Source organism: Staurois parvus, unplaced genomic scaffold, assembly GCF_062004578.1.
Source record: "Staurois parvus isolate SC_StPar_1 unplaced genomic scaffold, SC_StPar_1.0 ptg000338l, whole genome shotgun sequence".
In the NCBI taxonomy this organism is placed as follows: domain Eukaryota; kingdom Metazoa; phylum Chordata; class Amphibia; order Anura; family Ranidae; genus Staurois; species Staurois parvus.
This window is the reverse complement of record NW_028318134.1, coordinates 235,321-252,477: the sequence shown is the minus strand read 5'-3', so window position 1 is coordinate 252,477 and position 17,157 is coordinate 235,321. Positions and strand designations below refer to the sequence as shown.

Here is a 17,157-nt window from a genome sequence, read left to right as displayed (position 1 = left end):
TCCGCACGTGCTTTTCTGCTTCACTGCAACAAGGAAAACTTTATTCAGAAACAAAAGGCATAGATGCAAGCTACAAACTTATAACCGCTGCCATCTACTGGTTGAAGAAGAGATCTCTACTGAATACGGATGTAGTTGTCGCACAAAATACATGAACATTGTATACCAACACGAAGGACAGAACACGGCACACTATGGCTGGGTAATGAGGGCCCAGCACAGACAACCGTGATCAGGTCCGGACTGACCGAGGGCCCGGGGTCAGTAGGGGGCCCCATGAGATGCCCCTGGTACCTGTCATAGGCTATTTTGGGTGTGGTTTGAGTGTCGGTAAGGACACAGGGGCCCCATTATCCCCTATTGCCCGGGGGCCCCATGAGTTGTCAGTCCTCCCCTGACTGATCATGATCTGAACATGCCAGCCCATGGTTGATGGATAAGAGCTGAGGATCCCCTATTGCCCGGGGGCCCCATGAGTTGTCAGTCCGCCCCTGACTGATCATGATCTCAACATGGCGGCCCATGGTTGATGGATAAGAGCCCAGGATCCCCTATTGCCCGGGGGCCCCATGAGTTGTCAGTCCTCCCCTGACTGATCATGATCTGAACATGGCGGCCCATGGTTGATGGATTAGTCGAGGATCCCCTATTGCCCGGGGGCCCCATGAGTTGTCAGTCCTCCCCTGACTGATCATGATCTGAACATGGCGGCCCATGGTTGATGGATAAGAGCTGAGGATCCCCTATTGCCCGGGGGTCCCATGATCCCCTATTGCCCGGGGGCCCCATGAGTTGTCGGTCCTCCCCTGACCAATCATGATCTGAACATGGCGGCCCATGGTTGATGGATTAGAGCCGAGCACACCCCCATCCAGTCAGGTATAACCCCCCCATCACTGTATTTCTGATTTCACATTGTTATCAATCTTTATTCATTGTGTTGTCTCCACTGTAATGGACACCTCAGGCCTCCTGCACTCCACTTTCCGCCATGAGGGGAGCGCACACTGCAAAACACAACCCCGCAGTGACGTTGCCGACGCCGCTCTCGGCGCCTGCGCACGCAGCTCTACCCCCTCGGCGCACTCCAGCCGTCTCCCGGACGACCGTGACGTCATCAGTTCGCGCCCCAGCTCTGCCTGCGCTGTTGTCCCCGATGATCGGACCGCGTCTCTTGTGAGGTGAGTGTGCGGCGATATGAATCGTTGGTGTGCGCAGGCGTGTATATCGCGATAGATCGAGCGCTTCCAGCCCTCCCTAGAGACTGTGAGGAGATGCGGACACCACAATGCCGTACGTATTACCGCAGGCAGGGGGCGCTTGTACTGGTGTAATGTGCAAATGACCATTAGGGGGCACTCTGTCCCTCCCACAGGGGAGAAGAACCAGGGGGGCATATCCAGATGTAATACATATATCTGACCAGGAAGGGGGCGCTCTGTCCCTCCCACACCACACACAGGGCTGATAGGGGGGGTATACAGATGTAATACACGTATGACCAGGAAGGGGGTGCTCTGTCCATCCCACAAGGGAGAAGAGCCAGGGGGGGCATGCAGATGTAATACATATATATGACCAGGAGGGGGCGCTCTGTCCCTCCCACAGGGGAGAAGAACCAGGGGGGATATCCAGATGTAATACATATATATGACCAGGAGGGGGCGCTCTGTCCCTCCCACAGGGGAGAAGAACCAGGAGGTATATCCAGATGTAATACACATATGACCAGGAAGGGGGCGCTCTGTCCCTCCCACAGGGGAGAAGAACCAGGAGGTATATCCAGATGTAATACATATATATGACCAGGAAGGGGGCGCTCTGTCACCTCTCACACCACACACAGGGCTGATAGGGGAGAATCAGGGGGGCATATCCAGATGTAATACATATATATGACCAGGAAGGGGGCGCTCTGTCCCTCCCACAGGGGAGAAGAACCAGGGGGGTATATCCAGATGTAATACACATATGACCAGGAAGGGGGCGCTCTGTCCCTCCCACAGGGGAGAAGAACCAGGGGGGATATACAGATGTAATACATATATATGACCATTAGGGGGCGCTCTGTCCCTCCCACAGGGGAGAAGAACCAGGGGGGTATATCCAGATGTAATACACATATGACCAGGAAGGGGGCGCTCTGTCCCTCCCACAGGGGAGAAGAGCCAGGGGGGGCATACAGATGTAATACATATATATGACCAGGAGGGGGCGCTCTGTCCCTCCCACAGGGGAGAAGAACCAGGGGGGATATACAGATGTAATACATATATATGACCATTAGGGGGCGCTCTGTCCCTCCCACAGGGGAGAAGAACCAGGGGGGTATATCCAGATGTAATACACATATGACCAGGAAGGGGGCGCTCTGTCACCTCTCACACCACACACAGGGCTGATAGGGGAGAACCAGGGGGGCATATCCAGATGTAATACATATATATGACCAGGAAGGGGGCGCTCTGTCCCTCCCACAGGGGAGAAGAACCAGGAGGTATATCCAGATGTAATACATATATATGAGCAGGAAGGGGGCGCTCTGTCACCTCTCACACCACACACAGGGCTGATAGGGGAGAATCAGGGGGGCATATCCAGATGTAATACATATATATGACCAGGAAGGGGGCGCTCTGTCACCTCTCACACGGCTGATAGGGGAGAACCAGGAGGTATATACAGATGTAATACATATATATGACCAGGAAGGGGGCGCTCTGTCACCTCTCACACGGCTGATAGGGGAGAACCAGGAGGTATATCCAGATGTAATACATATATATGACCAGGAAGGGGGCGCTCTGTCACCTCTCACACCACACACAGCGCTGATAGGGGAGAACCAGGGGGGATATACAGATGTAATACATATATATGACCAGGAAGGGGGCGCTCTGTCACCTCTCACACCACACACAGGGCTGATAGGGGAGAACCAGGGGGGATATCCAGATGCAATACATATATATGACCAGGTGACGCTTTAAAAGCCTTTACAGGTTACCACTTTGGATTTTCAGGGGAGGTCTGGTGCTCGAGTTCCTGCCCATGATCTAGCATTCGCGGTGATACCTCAAATGTGTGGTGCAATCGCTGTTTACATATGTCAGCGGGACCGATGTGTGCATTTGTCTTTGTGCATGGGGGGTGGGGGCATTAATATATATACATATTTTTTTTCCCCCATTATTTAGTTTTACACTGTCGCTCTTTACTTTTTTTTTTTTTGTCATCACGTGGAATATAAATATTGCCTGTGATAGCAATAGGCAGTGATAGGTACTCTTTACCGAGAGATCTGGGGTCTATTAGAGCCCATATCTCTCCTCTGCCCTTCATGACATCTGGTCACACCAGGATCGGCGTGATCAGATGCTCTCCCAAATTAAAAATGGCCGTTTACATCTGGCGAAATCAGAAGTGATGAATGCTGGTCCCTTCCAGTTTCCTATACCATAAAGATGGTTGGAGCCGTTCCGATCTCTGATTACCTCTATGGTCAGCTGACGGGAGAGACACGGGAGGGGGGGGGGATGTCCCTTGCTGTTTGTAAAAGCAATCCAGCAGCTAATTGGTCATTAGGATTGCTTTTACAAGAGCCAACCACCGACTGAGAAAAGAAACGATTGCGGGATGATACCTGCAGCTGTAGGCACCACCCCGGTATGACCATGTGAAGTCCAGCGACGTGCCAGTAAGTGGTTATACTATGCAATGTATATTTTGTCTGATATCTCAGGTTCTCTTGCAGACCGGATCATCCCCCACTAAAAGCACCTTTCTATCTCTCAGGAGGACAAAGGAAGTGAAGATGGCGCTGGTATCGGCCGACACCCGGATATCGGAGTTATTGAATGAGCTGCACCAACTTATCAAGCAGACACAGGTAAGGGGAGCAGATGGGAAGTGAGCGCTCTGTGCTGATCTGCCCAGATACATTTATAGAGGAGCTGGGCCCCGTCCAGTTGGGGACACGGGAGTACTACACACACCTGATAGACGTCATGTGAGCACACAGGATGTATGTAGTCCTTGTCACCAGTGCTGGATTCTTGTTGTGTGCTTCCTTAGGCATGTGTAAAATCTCCCTGCACAGCCATCCTGAGCAGTGTGATTACAGTGAAGCACACAGACCCCGCCCCCTAATAAAACACTCCCAGCGCACAGTTAATGCTTTGATCTCCCCAGATGTTAACCCCTTCCTGCCCAGTGCCATTAGTACAGTGTCAGTGCTTTTTTTTTTTTAGCACTGATGACTGTATTGGTGTCACTGGAGATGTCAGTTACACCAAGTCAGTTTCCCCTCCCCGTGTCAGAATGCCCACTGCAGTCCCACAGTCAGCGCAATTGTCAGTTAAAGTATGCCCTCCTGGCTCTTCTCCCCTGTGGGAGGGACAACACATAAAATGGCCTGGTCAGGAAGGGGGGAAATCCTCAGGAGGCAAGTGGTTAACATTGTTTATAAACATTGTTCAAAGAGAAGGTACACAGTAACATTGTTTATAAACACTGTTCAGAGAGAGGGGTACAAGGTAACATTGTTTATAAACATTGTTCAGAGAGAGGGGTACAAGGTAACATTGTTTATAAACATTGTCCAGAGAGGGGTACACAGTAACATTGTTTATAAACATTGTCCAGAGAGGGGTACACAGTAACATTGTTTATAAACATTGTCCAGAGAGGGGTACACAGTAACATTGTTTATAAACATTGTCCAGAGAGGGGTACACAGTAACATTGTTTATAAACATTGTCCAGAGAGGGGTACACAGTAACATTGTTTATAAACATTGTTCAGAGAGGGGTACACGGTAACATTGTTTATAAACATTGTTCAGAGGGAGGCGTACAAGGTAACATTGTTTATAAACATTGTTCAGAGAGAGGGGTACACAGTAATATTGTTTATAAACATTGTTCAGAGAGAGGTACAAGGTAACATTGTTTATAAACATTGTTCAGAGAGAGGGGTACACAGTAACTTTGTTTATACACATTGTTCAGAGAGAGGGGTACACAGTAACTTTGTTTATAAAGCTTATTCAGATAGAGAGGGTACACAGTAACATTGTTTATAAACATTGTTCAGAGAGAGGGTACAAAGTAACATTATTTATAAACATTGTTCATTTATAAACCTACTTTGTTTATAAACATTGTTCAGAGATGGAGATACAAAGTAGAATTGTTTATAAATACTGCTGAGGTACAGAATAGCATTGTTACTTTTGTATCTCTTCTCTTTTTTTTTATATGTAGATCAAAGAAATGAGCTTTCATCGTCTGCTTTTTTTTTTTTTTTTTTTTTTTCTACTGAAAAACGCACCAAAAGCGGATTAGTGTGAAAGCAGCCATCATGTGTAATACAACTGTAACTGGAACATAATAAACATTGTCATTTGTCTTTCCAGGAGGAGAGGTCGAGAAGTGAGCACAACCTGGTGAATATCCAGAAGACTCACGAGAGGATGCAGACGGAGAACAAGAGTGAGTGTCCAGGGGTGTGGACATTTTTGAAAAATCTACTTTTCCAGGGACTAAATTGGGGCCACAATCTACTCTACTACTTCTCCAGGGACTAGAGCGGGGCCCCAGTCTACTCTACTACTTGTCCGGGAACTAAATCGGGGCCCCAGTCTACTCTACTACTTGTCCGGGAACTAAATCGGGGCCCCAGTCTACTCTACTACTTGTCCGGGAACTAAATCGGGGCCCCAGTCTACTCTACTACTTGTCCAGGGACTAAATCGGGGCCCCAGTCTACTCTACTACTTGTCCGGGAACTAAATCGGGGCCCCAGTCTACTCTACTACTTGTCCAGTGACTAGATCGGGCCCCAATCTACTCTACTACTTGTCCGGGAACTAAATCGGGGCCCCAATCTACTCTACTACTTGTCCAGGGACTAAATCGGGGCCCCAGTCTACTCTACTACTTGTCCGGGAACTAAATCGGGGCCCCAATCTACTCTACTACTTGTCCAGTGACTAAATCGGGGCCCCAATCTACTCTACTACTTGTCCAGTGACTAAATCGGGGCCCCAATCTACTCTACTACTTGTCCAGTGACTAAATCGGGGCCCCAATCTACTCTACTACTTGTCCAGTGACTAGATCGGGGCCCCAATCTACTCTACTACTTGTCCAGCGACTAAATCGGGGCCCCAATCTACTCTACTACTTGTCCAGTGACTAAATCGGGGCCCCAATCTACTCTACTACTTGTCCAGTGACTAGATCGGGGCCCCAATCTACTCTACTACTTGTCCAGTGACTAGATCGGGGCCCCAATCTACTACTTGTCCAGTGACTAGATCGGGGCCCCAATCTACTACTTGTCCAGTGACTAGATCGGGGCCCCAATCTACTACTTGTCCAGTGACTAGATCGGGGCCCCAATCTACTCTACTACTTGTCCAGTGACTAGATCGGGGCCCCAATCTACTACTTGTCCAGTGACTAGATCGGGGCCCCAGTCTACTCTACTACTTGTCCAGATAAAAATTTTTTTTAGCCAAAACCATATTTAAATCAGAGGTGATTTTAGGAATGTTGGGGGCTTTTAAGAACAAAAGAGGCTTTATGGCGAGATAAATGGGTAATATTTTTACCATTGCGCTGTTTATCTCCTCTCCTCCCTGCCTGTCTCCAGCATCGCCCCCGGGGACTAGCAGGGAGGAGAGAGACCTTGCAGTGTGATGAACAATGATTGGCTGCTCATCAGGAAATGGGGGGGGGGGGGGGTCAGGGCTTATACTTTATCCCTTTCGCTGCCAGAGTCGTTTTTGCTGCCAGAACCGTTTTTGCGTTTTTTGCACACATTTAAAAAATAATTTTAGGCCTGAAGATTACATAAAACCCCCAAACATTGGATATTTTCTGTGAGAAGAGACCCTAGAGAATAAAATAACGGTAGTTCCAATTTTTTATGTCGCATGATTTTACCGCAACATTTTAGTAAAAAATACAAGTAAGTTAATTTTAGGGCACAAAAAAAAGCAATAAATTACCCTATTTTTTTGTAAAATATAAAAGACGAGGTTGCAGCGAGTGAATAGATATCCAACTTGTCAAAGTTTACATTTGTGCGCGCTCGTGAAATGGCGACGAACTTCAGTACCCAATATTTTCTATAGGTGACACTTTTAAAGCTCCTTATAGGTGACCAGTTTAGCGTTGCGGAGGGGTCTGGTGCTAGAATTTTCGCTCTCATTCTGGCGTTCGCGGTGATATGTGACATGTATCGCAATCCTCGGTTTCATGTGTAGGCGCCCCAGTGTGTGCTTTTATGTTTGTACGTGCGTATATGTGAGGGCCTCAATATTTGTTTTGGGGGGGGGGGGGGGATGGTATGTGCTTGGGTGTAACTTTAATTTTTTACAATTTAAAAAAAACAACTTTTTTTTTACTTTTTTTTTTTCTTTACTTTTTTTTTTTTTCATCACATAGGGGACCCCTGTGTGATGAAAAAAAAAACAAAGTGAAGAAAAAAGTGATGATTTTTGGTGACAGGTTCTCTTTGAGACATCCAACCTCTAGAAGACCCTGCCTGTCTCCCCTCTGCTCCACTGAATGTAATGCGGTGCACATCGCACCGCATTACATTCTTTCCCGGGGATTGCATTACAATCTCTCAACGGGGACCCGGAAGTGACATCATAACATCACTTCTGGGTCAGCACAAGAAGGGGAGCAGACTTGTCCGCTTTTCTCCCTCCCCTCTAGGCGACGGTGAGCCAGGCCCGCAGATGGGTAAGCGGAGCTCGGAAGACCTGACGCCCCGGGGCGTGGAGAGGCTGGCACTGTGTGAAAGCAATCAGTGGCAGCGCTGCCACCCGAATACTTCCACCTGACATGTGAGGCCGCTGCTTGCCCGCAGCAGGGCTAAAGGTAGAAAAAAAACTAGCTGCCTGGTGCCCGGAACTACATGTTCCGTGCGTCGGGCGATAGGAATCCAACATCCCTGGTGTCACTGGAGGGGTGTGTCTGGGGCGGCTGGGACTTGTCGGTAACTGTCTCCTCTCTTTGCAGTCTCTCCTTATTACCGCACCAAACTGCGAGGACTCTACACCACCGCCAAGGCCGACGCTGAGGCCGAGTGCAAGTGAGTGCCAAGGGATAGGATGCTGCAAGATCCAATTGAGTTTTCTTATCTTCTTGAACATTTTCTGTGTTTCTTCCTCAGTATCCTGCGCAGATCTCTGGATAAAATTGCAGAAATCAAATCTCTTCTGGAGGAGAGACGGATCGGTGAGTGTTGCAGCTTCCTCTGCACTTCTTGTCTCCGGTCTCTGCTGGATTCTCACTCCTCTTCCTTCTTCCTGCAGCTGCAAAGATCGCTGGACTGTACCATGACTCGGAGCCCCCCCGCAAGACCATGAGACGAGGGGTGCTGATGACACTGCTGCAGCAATCTGCCATGACGCTTCCCTTGTGGATTGGAAAACCCGGAGAGAAGTATGTATAGAAAGAGTGTGGCGGCTGGCGACAGCCCCAGAGCAGATTTACTGCTACAGGGTGGCTCTCCTGTGCAAAATCATGTATATAAACATGATTTTGCAGTTCTGCCTAGGGGGTGTGCATGTGCGCCAGCGGCGGGTCGCTTCCGATGTGAACACTCACAGAAGAAGCCAATCTGCGAGTGCCGGTGAATGGATGTTTACCTCCACCCATTGGGATGAAATCCTTGGACCCATTGTCAGACCCTACGCTGGTGCAGATCTGGGAGGAAATCCCCCAGGACACCATCCGTGGTCTCATTAGGACCCTCCCCCGACGTTGTCAGGCATGCCTACAAGCACGTGGGGGCCACACAAACTACTGAGGACCATTCTGAGTTGCTGCAATAACATTTCAGCCAAACGGACTCGCCTGCTGCATCATTTCTTCACTTTGATTTTCGGGGTGTCTTTGAATTCAGTCCTCTGTAGGTCGATCATTTTCATTTCCATCAAACGATGGGGAATCCTTACGTTCCTAACACATCACCCCATACATTTTTGTTTTTGCAGACGTCTAGCATTGAATCCATTTCTCTTATTACTCTCTGCTTTTGTCACGCAGGCCTCCTCCTTTATGCGGCGCCATCCCTGCAGCCAGCGATTATGTAGCCAAGCCCGGTGATAAGGTAGCGGCGAGGGTTAAGGCGGTGGACGGAGATGAGCAGTGGATCCTGGCTGAGGTGGTCAGTTACAGCCATGCAGCAAACAAGTAAGTCCTGTTGTTCCGGGGGGGTCGGCAGGGAATGGGACGTCCAGTACATCAGAGTAAAATATCTCCTCTGTTCCAGGTATGAAGTGGACGACATCGACGAGGAGGGGAAAGAGTGAGTATCGGATGAGACCTAATGCTGAATTCCAGTCTTCTCTTCAGTCTCACAGATGTACTAATATTGCTTAGGCTAGGTTCACACTTGTGCGGGTCGGGAACGCTCGTGAAATCACACGCACAGACAAAACGCACGGCTCTTTAGCAGACACACTGGGGTACCATTAATTCCTAATGGCATTCTCACATGTTGACAAAACGCCTGTGCTCTCATTCCCAGCACCATGCGATTCTGTGCGGCATTCCTGCAGCCATTAAGAAATACTGTGTGAGTTGTGATTGGTCACAGCTTGTCACGTGGTACAAGGCTGTTGTGAATAGCCCTGTACCATGTGATCTCTGTGATCATTCACAGATTTCACATGTAGGAAGCAATGATGTCAGAAGTGACATCTTGCTTACTACTCTGCATGTGATCACTGATTGGCCAATCGGTGATCACATGATCGATACCTCACACAGAGGTCCCGTATGACGATCGGAGTACACAAGGGGCACTGGATCGCAGTGCTGCGCGCTCCCAGGGAGTGCGCACAAGTGTTGTGCACATATCATATGACCTGAACATTTGCAACCATCACCTTTTTATTCTCCAGGGCCTCTGCTGTCAGATAATTATAATGTCCTGGGGGGTTTAAAGAACTTATTGAGACTTCTTCCATGTACGTGAAAAATTGTTCTGGAGCCGAACTGGATATTAAGTGATATCTCCTGCTTCTGTCTTCAGGCGCCACACACTCAGTCGGCGAAGAATCATCCCTCTGCCACAGTGGAAAGCCAATCCAGAGACAGACCCAGAGGCTTTGTTCCAGAAGGATCAGCTGGTATTAGCGCTGTACCCCCAGACAACATGCTTCTATCGGGCCCTGATACATGCACCCCCACAACGGGTAAGGACAAGACCTATTAGCATTTAGGGAAGCTGTTATCATGTGGATACAAACCACATGCAGCACAAAGGCCTACATACTCCTCCTGCTTTTCATGAATGTAGAAAATACTGTGGACAGGTCCTCTTTAAGGGCTCATGCGCACTGCAGCTTAAATGAAAAGCCCAAACATAAGTCTAAAGAAACTTGCGTTAAAAAACGTGCGTGTTTGCGTGTTTTTGTGCATACGTGTTTTTTTTTTTTTTCACAAACAGTCCCCTCAGCTCATTTTCCAACCTCCAATGACCACAATGCATTGCAAAATTAGTTCCAGCTGCCATTTTGATTGAGAAAGAGAGCCCTGTGAGAGCAGAGAGACATTTTTATTTATTACTGCAATCGTCATGGATCCCCTAATTGAATGATTCGTGATATAATGCTTGTATTGGCAGCTGCAAACCGCTGAGGCTGATCCTGCGGATCACTATGGGTTTCAAGATCCAATAACCTCGTATAGGTTGATCCTGTACGGGGTTAACTGATCCTGTGATCTGTGTGATCAGCTTCAGCGGTTTGCAGCCTGTAAGGGGTTAACTGATCCTGTGATCTGTGGGATCAGCTTCAGCGGTTTGCAGCCTGTAAGGGGTTAACTGTGGCAGCTCTGTGCTAAAATCGGAGATCGGCGATCGACTTCTTCGGCCTGAAACCAGCACATGCGCAGTTGCTTCAGGGGATACATATCTTCACCGAATACTCATTTTACCGCTACGCCGGGGGCAGCTGTCACTGTGCCGGGAATCCGGGATCACCCCTATAACCGTCCAGGACCTTCACAGAGCCCAGCTCTGCTGGCATCCTGCACCCCCTGTGATGGTGTCACCCGGTGTGGCCCACACCCCCTAGGGCCACTGCTTACCCTCTTGGTCTGGCCTAGTTTTGATCCTTCCCGTCAGAGGTGTTGGGGGCAGTGAATGATATCCCTGTCTCTGGGGATGTGCCAGGCTAAAACCACTTGACTGGTGGCACTAGGTGTCATTCATCTCTGGATGGGGTGATTTTTTTCTTCCTGAGTGCCACAGCTCCTTTTCCTAAGCTGTTACAGCATGCATGTCCCTGACCAAGTCTGCTGACAATGGCGGCATGAACAACAAAAGCCCCCCCCCCCCCCCTTTTTTTTCCCCTCCACAGAGCCCCTGCTATGTTCAGCACTGGCGGTGACAAACGCCTGCAGCACCAATGACATGTAGGCAAGTCTGGAGTCGGCGTGTTGTCTCCACCAGGGGCGGACTGACCATTTGGAAACTCGGGCACTGCCCGAGGGCCCGGGGTCAGTAGGGGGCCCCATGAGATGCCCCTGGTACCTTTTTCATAGGCTTTTTTGAGTTTGTGCAAGGACACAGGGGCCCCATGATCCCCTATTGCCCGGGGGCCCCATGATCCCCTATTGCCCGGGGGCCCCATCAGTTATTAGTCCGCCCCTGGTCTCCACACTGCCTGGTATTTTAGCAAAACTGATTTTGTAAATACGTTTTACTACTTTATTTATGTAGACTTTCCCCATAAAATCAAACTATTCTAAACGTGGATAATTCTATTATTTTTGGAGATGGTGAAGGTTTTGTACTCATTTAGCTGAATTCTAGAAGTAGACGTTTAGCCTGGGGTATTGGGAAGTATTGGGCTGTCTCGTTGATACTCCTCTGCTTTATCCCTCAGCCCCAGGATGATTACTCTGTACTGTTTGAAGACACATCGTATGCTGATGGATACTCTCCCCCTCTAAACGTGGCACAGCGATATGTGGTCGCCTGTAAAGAACCGAAGAAAAAGTGAAGTTGGTCGCTCCATGTGCAGTATGCAGAACTGCCAAAAATGTGGATGTTACCTAAAGTGGCTGTCACTAAAATGGAACTGCCAAAGCAAGGGTCTCCTGGAAAGAAGAGTGTAAGTACTCCCTGCCGGAGCCTTGCTGAAATGAATAGAAACTGATCCTGAAGACTGATTCATGCTTCCCTGCTGTGCTCGGTGGTTTGATCCGCTGGCCCCTACTTCACTTCTGTGCCCTGTGATGACATAGCTGTCATTGGGATCATAAATACGATGGTGCAGCGCTAACTTCATTCAAAATAAAACTATAAACAATACATGTGAAAATAAACGTGAACTTGATCCTAGGTGGGATCTTAACCCCTTGGCGGCGACTCCTCCCGGCCCTTTAAGGGTTTCAGAAGTCGGGAGGTGGGCGGGGTTTAGGGTCACGTGACCGGCGGTCACATGATCGGGAAAGGTCCCGATCGAAAGAAGAGATCGGGACCTTTCCGTGAGTACCGGACATGTGTGCTGGGAACACGCAGGGCGTGAGCTCTCAGCACATATGTTCTTTTTTAATAGAACGCAAATGTGTGGCCGCTCAATGTCTAGGCCCAGACGCCGGCAGGCTGCACATTTGCGTTCGGCCGGCATGAAGAGGTTAAAGTGATATATATTATTTGACCAATAAATTCAACCAAGTCCAAATGGGACTAGAAACAAGTGTACAAAGTGTACTGATCCACTAGGGATCCCATGTGATATCAATAAGTGCTATAATCAACCAGGTTCAAAAAAAAGGACTGAAAGTGTATAACGTGAACTGAACCACTCAGGGATCCAATGTGATATCCAAAAGGTGAAAAAGACCATAAAAGTAAAAGAATACTAAAAAAGTAAAGTCCAAATGGGACTGGATAAAGGTGAAAACAGTCAAAAATAGAACTGAATAAAGGTGAAACAATAAATATAGAAGTGTCACAAAACCCTAAGTACCACTCAAACACAGAACTCCATAGAAAACAACATTATCCCATAATTTTGGATAATGATAATTCCCCAAAAATTATAAAATATATAAATAAAAACATAAAAATAAATCCAAACTACAAAAATGTGCCAAAAAATGCAAGATTTGAAAAAAAACAAAACACGTGATTGTCATTGGGATCAGCCATTGAGTGCAGCAGGGAAATGCAGGAATCTGACACGTCTGCTTCTGACGTCTTCAGGTGGCATCTATTAGTCCTCACGCACACGGGACGTTTTTACAGCGGCTGTTTTTGGCTTTTGACGTTTTTTTTTCTACAGCCAGTAACCCCCCAGCATGTTATCCTCGGTGTCCATACACACAGACTAGAATCAACTTTTTTTGGCTGGAAAAAAAAAACGGACTAGTGGGCTTCTAGAGGAGTTTTTAGCTGTAAAAAATGCTCTAATGCTGAAAAATGTGGTAAAACGCCGCAAACTGGCCTTTTTTGACTTTTTTTGACCAAAAAAAACAAACTTTTTGGTAAAAAAAAACGCAGCGTTTTCGCTAAAAAAAGCTGAAAAACTCTGGTTTTTAACATGACTTTACACAGCTAACGTTACCAGCGTTATCAAAACATCCGTGTGCGTGAGGACTTAGTTACAGCCGTGTTCATTGGTTGCTGACACCAGGAGAGGTATGTTCAGTCTTCTTTCCAAGGGACCCTTGTTTTGGTAGCTTTATTTTAGGAACAGTCTCTTTCATCTGGACTATGGGGACAGCTGGAGCTAAATTTTCATATTTTTTTTTTTTATTCATTAAGAGATCACACATTCTTTTTAAAAATAAAAAAAAAACAAATTATTGTAGTTGGATTTACAAATTACATTCACAAAAATGTAACTGAACTGTCAGTCGCCGATCTGTACTCACCGGAGCACCAGACTGTGAAGGGGGTAGGAGTGGCTGGCTCAGGCTCTCAATGACATGCTGATCAGGCATCTAGGCAGATCCCAACATTGTTGTCGAGATTCCTGCACAGCATGAACCAGCTTTGTGATGTTCATGACTCTGGGTCACAGGAGTACAGAACTAAGTGCACTCCTGTGACCCAAAGGAGAAGAATGATCAAAAGAGCTTTGGCCATACTCCTCTTTTTTGGCCATATTTCTCCTTTAGCTTCCCCCAGCATGGTGCCCAGTGTTGGGGAGATGTTAATAAACGTCCTTTTTAATAAAAGCCCTGATCCAACTTATGGCACGGCTGCTGACTTCTTCTTGGCAGCTCTGGTCTCCACTGACTATTCGGAACCAATTAAAGTGGTTCTCAATCATGTGATCACATTTTTATACACAACACAGTGATCACATGCAAGCTGGAAGCTCCATCAACTTAGCCAACTGACACTGCTTAAAGAAGTTGTCTCCAAAGTTTTTCATAGGCACTCCTGACCCTCAAGGGACAAATGGCATGTTTCTAGGTGGTCTTTATCCTGAGCTAGCTTGTTGAACAGCTGCCCCTACCACTGCCTGCCTGACCGTGCTGCTCACAAGGAGATGAATATTTCATTATGGCTGAGTGACAGCGCATGTCTCCGACAGGAGGCACGCGACCCAGACGAGCACTGTCAATATACATGCAGAGGGAGAGAAGGAAGTGGGGAGAATGAGATTGGCAGTAACAAGAGTGACTTTACATGGCCAAAGCAGTAGGGGGCAGTAGTTACTGGGCTCTGCTGGCCCTCCGCTTTCGGAACGTCCACAAATGGGGCTTCATACAGGAGTTCTGCTCAGAGACAAAAAAAAAAGCATTTATTCTTGCTCAGTCTTCCTTAAGGGATAAGTTCACTTTTTGGACAAAAATAATAAATGCGCAAATTTTTGCAGGTAAAAAAAATGTGCATTTATTATATTTGCCCACAGGAGCCTGGAAAGGATTGCACCAATGATCAGTAGATCACTTGACGACCGCAGATAGCCGAACGACGGCTTCGCTGCGGCCGGCCCGTTCTGGGAGGGTGTCACATGATGTCCTCCCAGAACACGCTCTCCCACGCAGCCGGCGATCTCCGTGTCCACAGCTGATCAGGTGATGGGGTAAAAGGCTAATCACAGCAGCCTTTTAGCACGTGATCAGCCGTGTCCAGTGACACAGCAGATCACCGGTAAAGGCAGTTGCCGGTTATCGGCTGCACTTTCCTCACACTGTCACAGCATGAGGAAAGTACTGCCGATAACTGGCAATTGTCAGAGGACGGAAGGGCACAGATTATCAGTGCCCAGCAGTGCCACCAGTCAGTGCCCATCATTGTTGCATATCAGTGCCAGCTCATCATTGCTGCCTATCACTGCCCATCATTGTTGCATATCCGTACCAGCTCATCAGTCCCCATCCTTGTTGCATATCACTGCCCATCATTGTTGCATATCAGTGCCAGCTCATCAGTGCTGCCTATCAGTGCCCATCATTGTTGCATATCCGTACCAGCTCATCAGTGCCCATCGTTGCATATCCATACCAGCTCATCAGTGCCCATCAGTGTTGCATATCAGTGCTGCCTATCAGTGCCCATCATTGTTACATATCAGTGCCGCCTATCAGTGCCCATCATTGTTGCATATCCGTACCAGCTCATCAGTGCCGCCTATCAGTGCCCATCATTGTTGCATATCCGTACCAGCTCATCAGTGCCCATCATTGTTGCATATCCATACCAGCTCATCAGTGCCCATCAGTGTTGCATATCAGTGCTGCCTATCAGTGCCCATCATTGTTACATATCAGTGCTGCCTATCAGTGCCCATCATTGTTACATATCAGTGCTGCCTATCAGTGCCCATCATTGTTGCATATCCGTACCAGCTCATCAGTGCCGCCTATCAGTGCCCATTATTGTTGCATATTAGTGCCAGCTCATCAGTGCCCGCTTATCAGTACCACCCCATCAGTGCCGCCTGTCAGTGAAGCCTCATCAACGCACATCAGTGATAGAGAAAAATTACCTAATTTGCAAAATTTTATAATAGAAACAAAATTTCAAAATTTGTGCTCTTTTTTTTTTATAATGTGAAAAATAAAACACCCAGGGGTGAGTACATACAACCAAAAGAAACTCTAATTGTGAAGAAAAAAAAAAGATACAAAATTTCATATGAGTACAGTGTTGCATGACCGTGCAATTGCCATTCAAAATGCGACAGCGCTGAAAGCTGAAAATTGGCCTGGGCAGTAAGGGGGTATAAGTGCCCGGTAGGCGAGGGGTTAAAAAAATAAAAACAGGCGCTTTCTTGCCTTGGCCTAGTACTTGGCATGCAGCTAGAATGACAGCATTCTTGTAAGACTTCTCACACACGTACGAAAAATAACGAATTGGAAGCGTCCGTCCGATAGTCTGGTCGTTAGTACACGGCTGATCACGACAGTTCATGCAAAATTATTATAAGGGACAAACATGAAACATTTTCCTCATATGATTTTCATCCCCAAATACAACACATTACTTCCAAAATTCTACTCTGATGTACGAGAATTTCCGTCATTTGGTTAACATCTTCATTTTCAATATGAGACTAGCGTTCAAAAGAAAAAAAAACAATCAACCGTCTGATCGTCTCATCGTGGGTACAGGGCTTTCGCTCGATCTGCTCTTTTGGAGGTGAAAGACCTTTTACATGAATGGATTTTACTGATATTTCACTATAGAGAAAGGAAATTCTCCTGGAGTCTGGTTTTTATATAACAATTTTGTACAGACGCTGAGATAAAAACTCGGCACAAGGAACAAAGATCTCCAATAAATACGTACAGCAAAGCACAGCGAGCCCGAGTCCACCGCTCTGATTGTCCATGTGTTTGTAAGGAATCTGTACTGGTCTCTATGAAGAGTGCTACATTTAATCCGCTTATAATTTTGCCTTCCTTGATTTTATCTCCTCTCTCATCAACATGATAAAAACATGTTTAATAAACCCTTCTATTTTCATAACATACCTTTTTAGACCCAGTAACATCATGCTACTCTATGCAATGCAGGCAGATCATGGCTGGTGGGAGGAGCCAGCAGGGTCATGTGCATAGCACCCCGCCCCAGTACTCCTCTCATGAGCCCTCAGCCCTGAAAAGCAGTGGGCTGGCCCTGGGGAGGAGGTATACAAATATCAAAATGTGGGTAGCATT

At 47.4% G+C, this 17,157-nt stretch overlaps 1 protein-coding gene across 2 annotated transcripts; it reads left to right on the top strand.

The window, feature by feature from the left end:
- Positions 1 to 1,054: 1,054 nt before the first annotated feature.
- Positions 1,055 to 14,236, top strand: SGF29 (SAGA complex associated factor 29). 2 transcript variants are annotated; one of them, XM_089684168.1, is made up of 10 exons: positions 1,055 to 1,181; positions 3,796 to 3,889; positions 5,418 to 5,493; positions 8,038 to 8,110; positions 8,192 to 8,256; positions 8,334 to 8,463; positions 9,070 to 9,216; positions 9,296 to 9,331; positions 10,061 to 10,223; positions 11,919 to 14,236. In XM_089684168.1, exons 2-10 carry the CDS (start codon positions 3,815 to 3,817, stop codon positions 12,033 to 12,035), a joined length of 882 nt encoding a protein of 293 aa, XP_089540294.1. In that variant the 5' UTR covers positions 1,055 to 1,181; positions 3,796 to 3,814; the 3' UTR covers positions 12,036 to 14,236. The 2 variants fall into 2 exon arrangements, with proteins under 2 accessions (XP_089540294.1, XP_089540293.1); XM_089684167.1 differs by having other exon boundaries at positions 1,155 to 1,293.
- Positions 14,237 to 17,157: the final 2,921 nt, after the last annotated feature.

Coding starts and splice junctions, on each gene's coding strand:
- SGF29 (XM_089684167.1), top strand. Junction 9,217..9,295: donor TACAGCCATGCAGCAAACAA/GTAAGTCCTGTT, acceptor CCTCTGTTCCAG/GTATGAAGTGGACGACATCG. Junction 9,332..10,060: donor ATCGACGAGGAGGGGAAAGA/GTGAGTATCGGA, acceptor TTCTGTCTTCAG/GCGCCACACACTCAGTCGGC.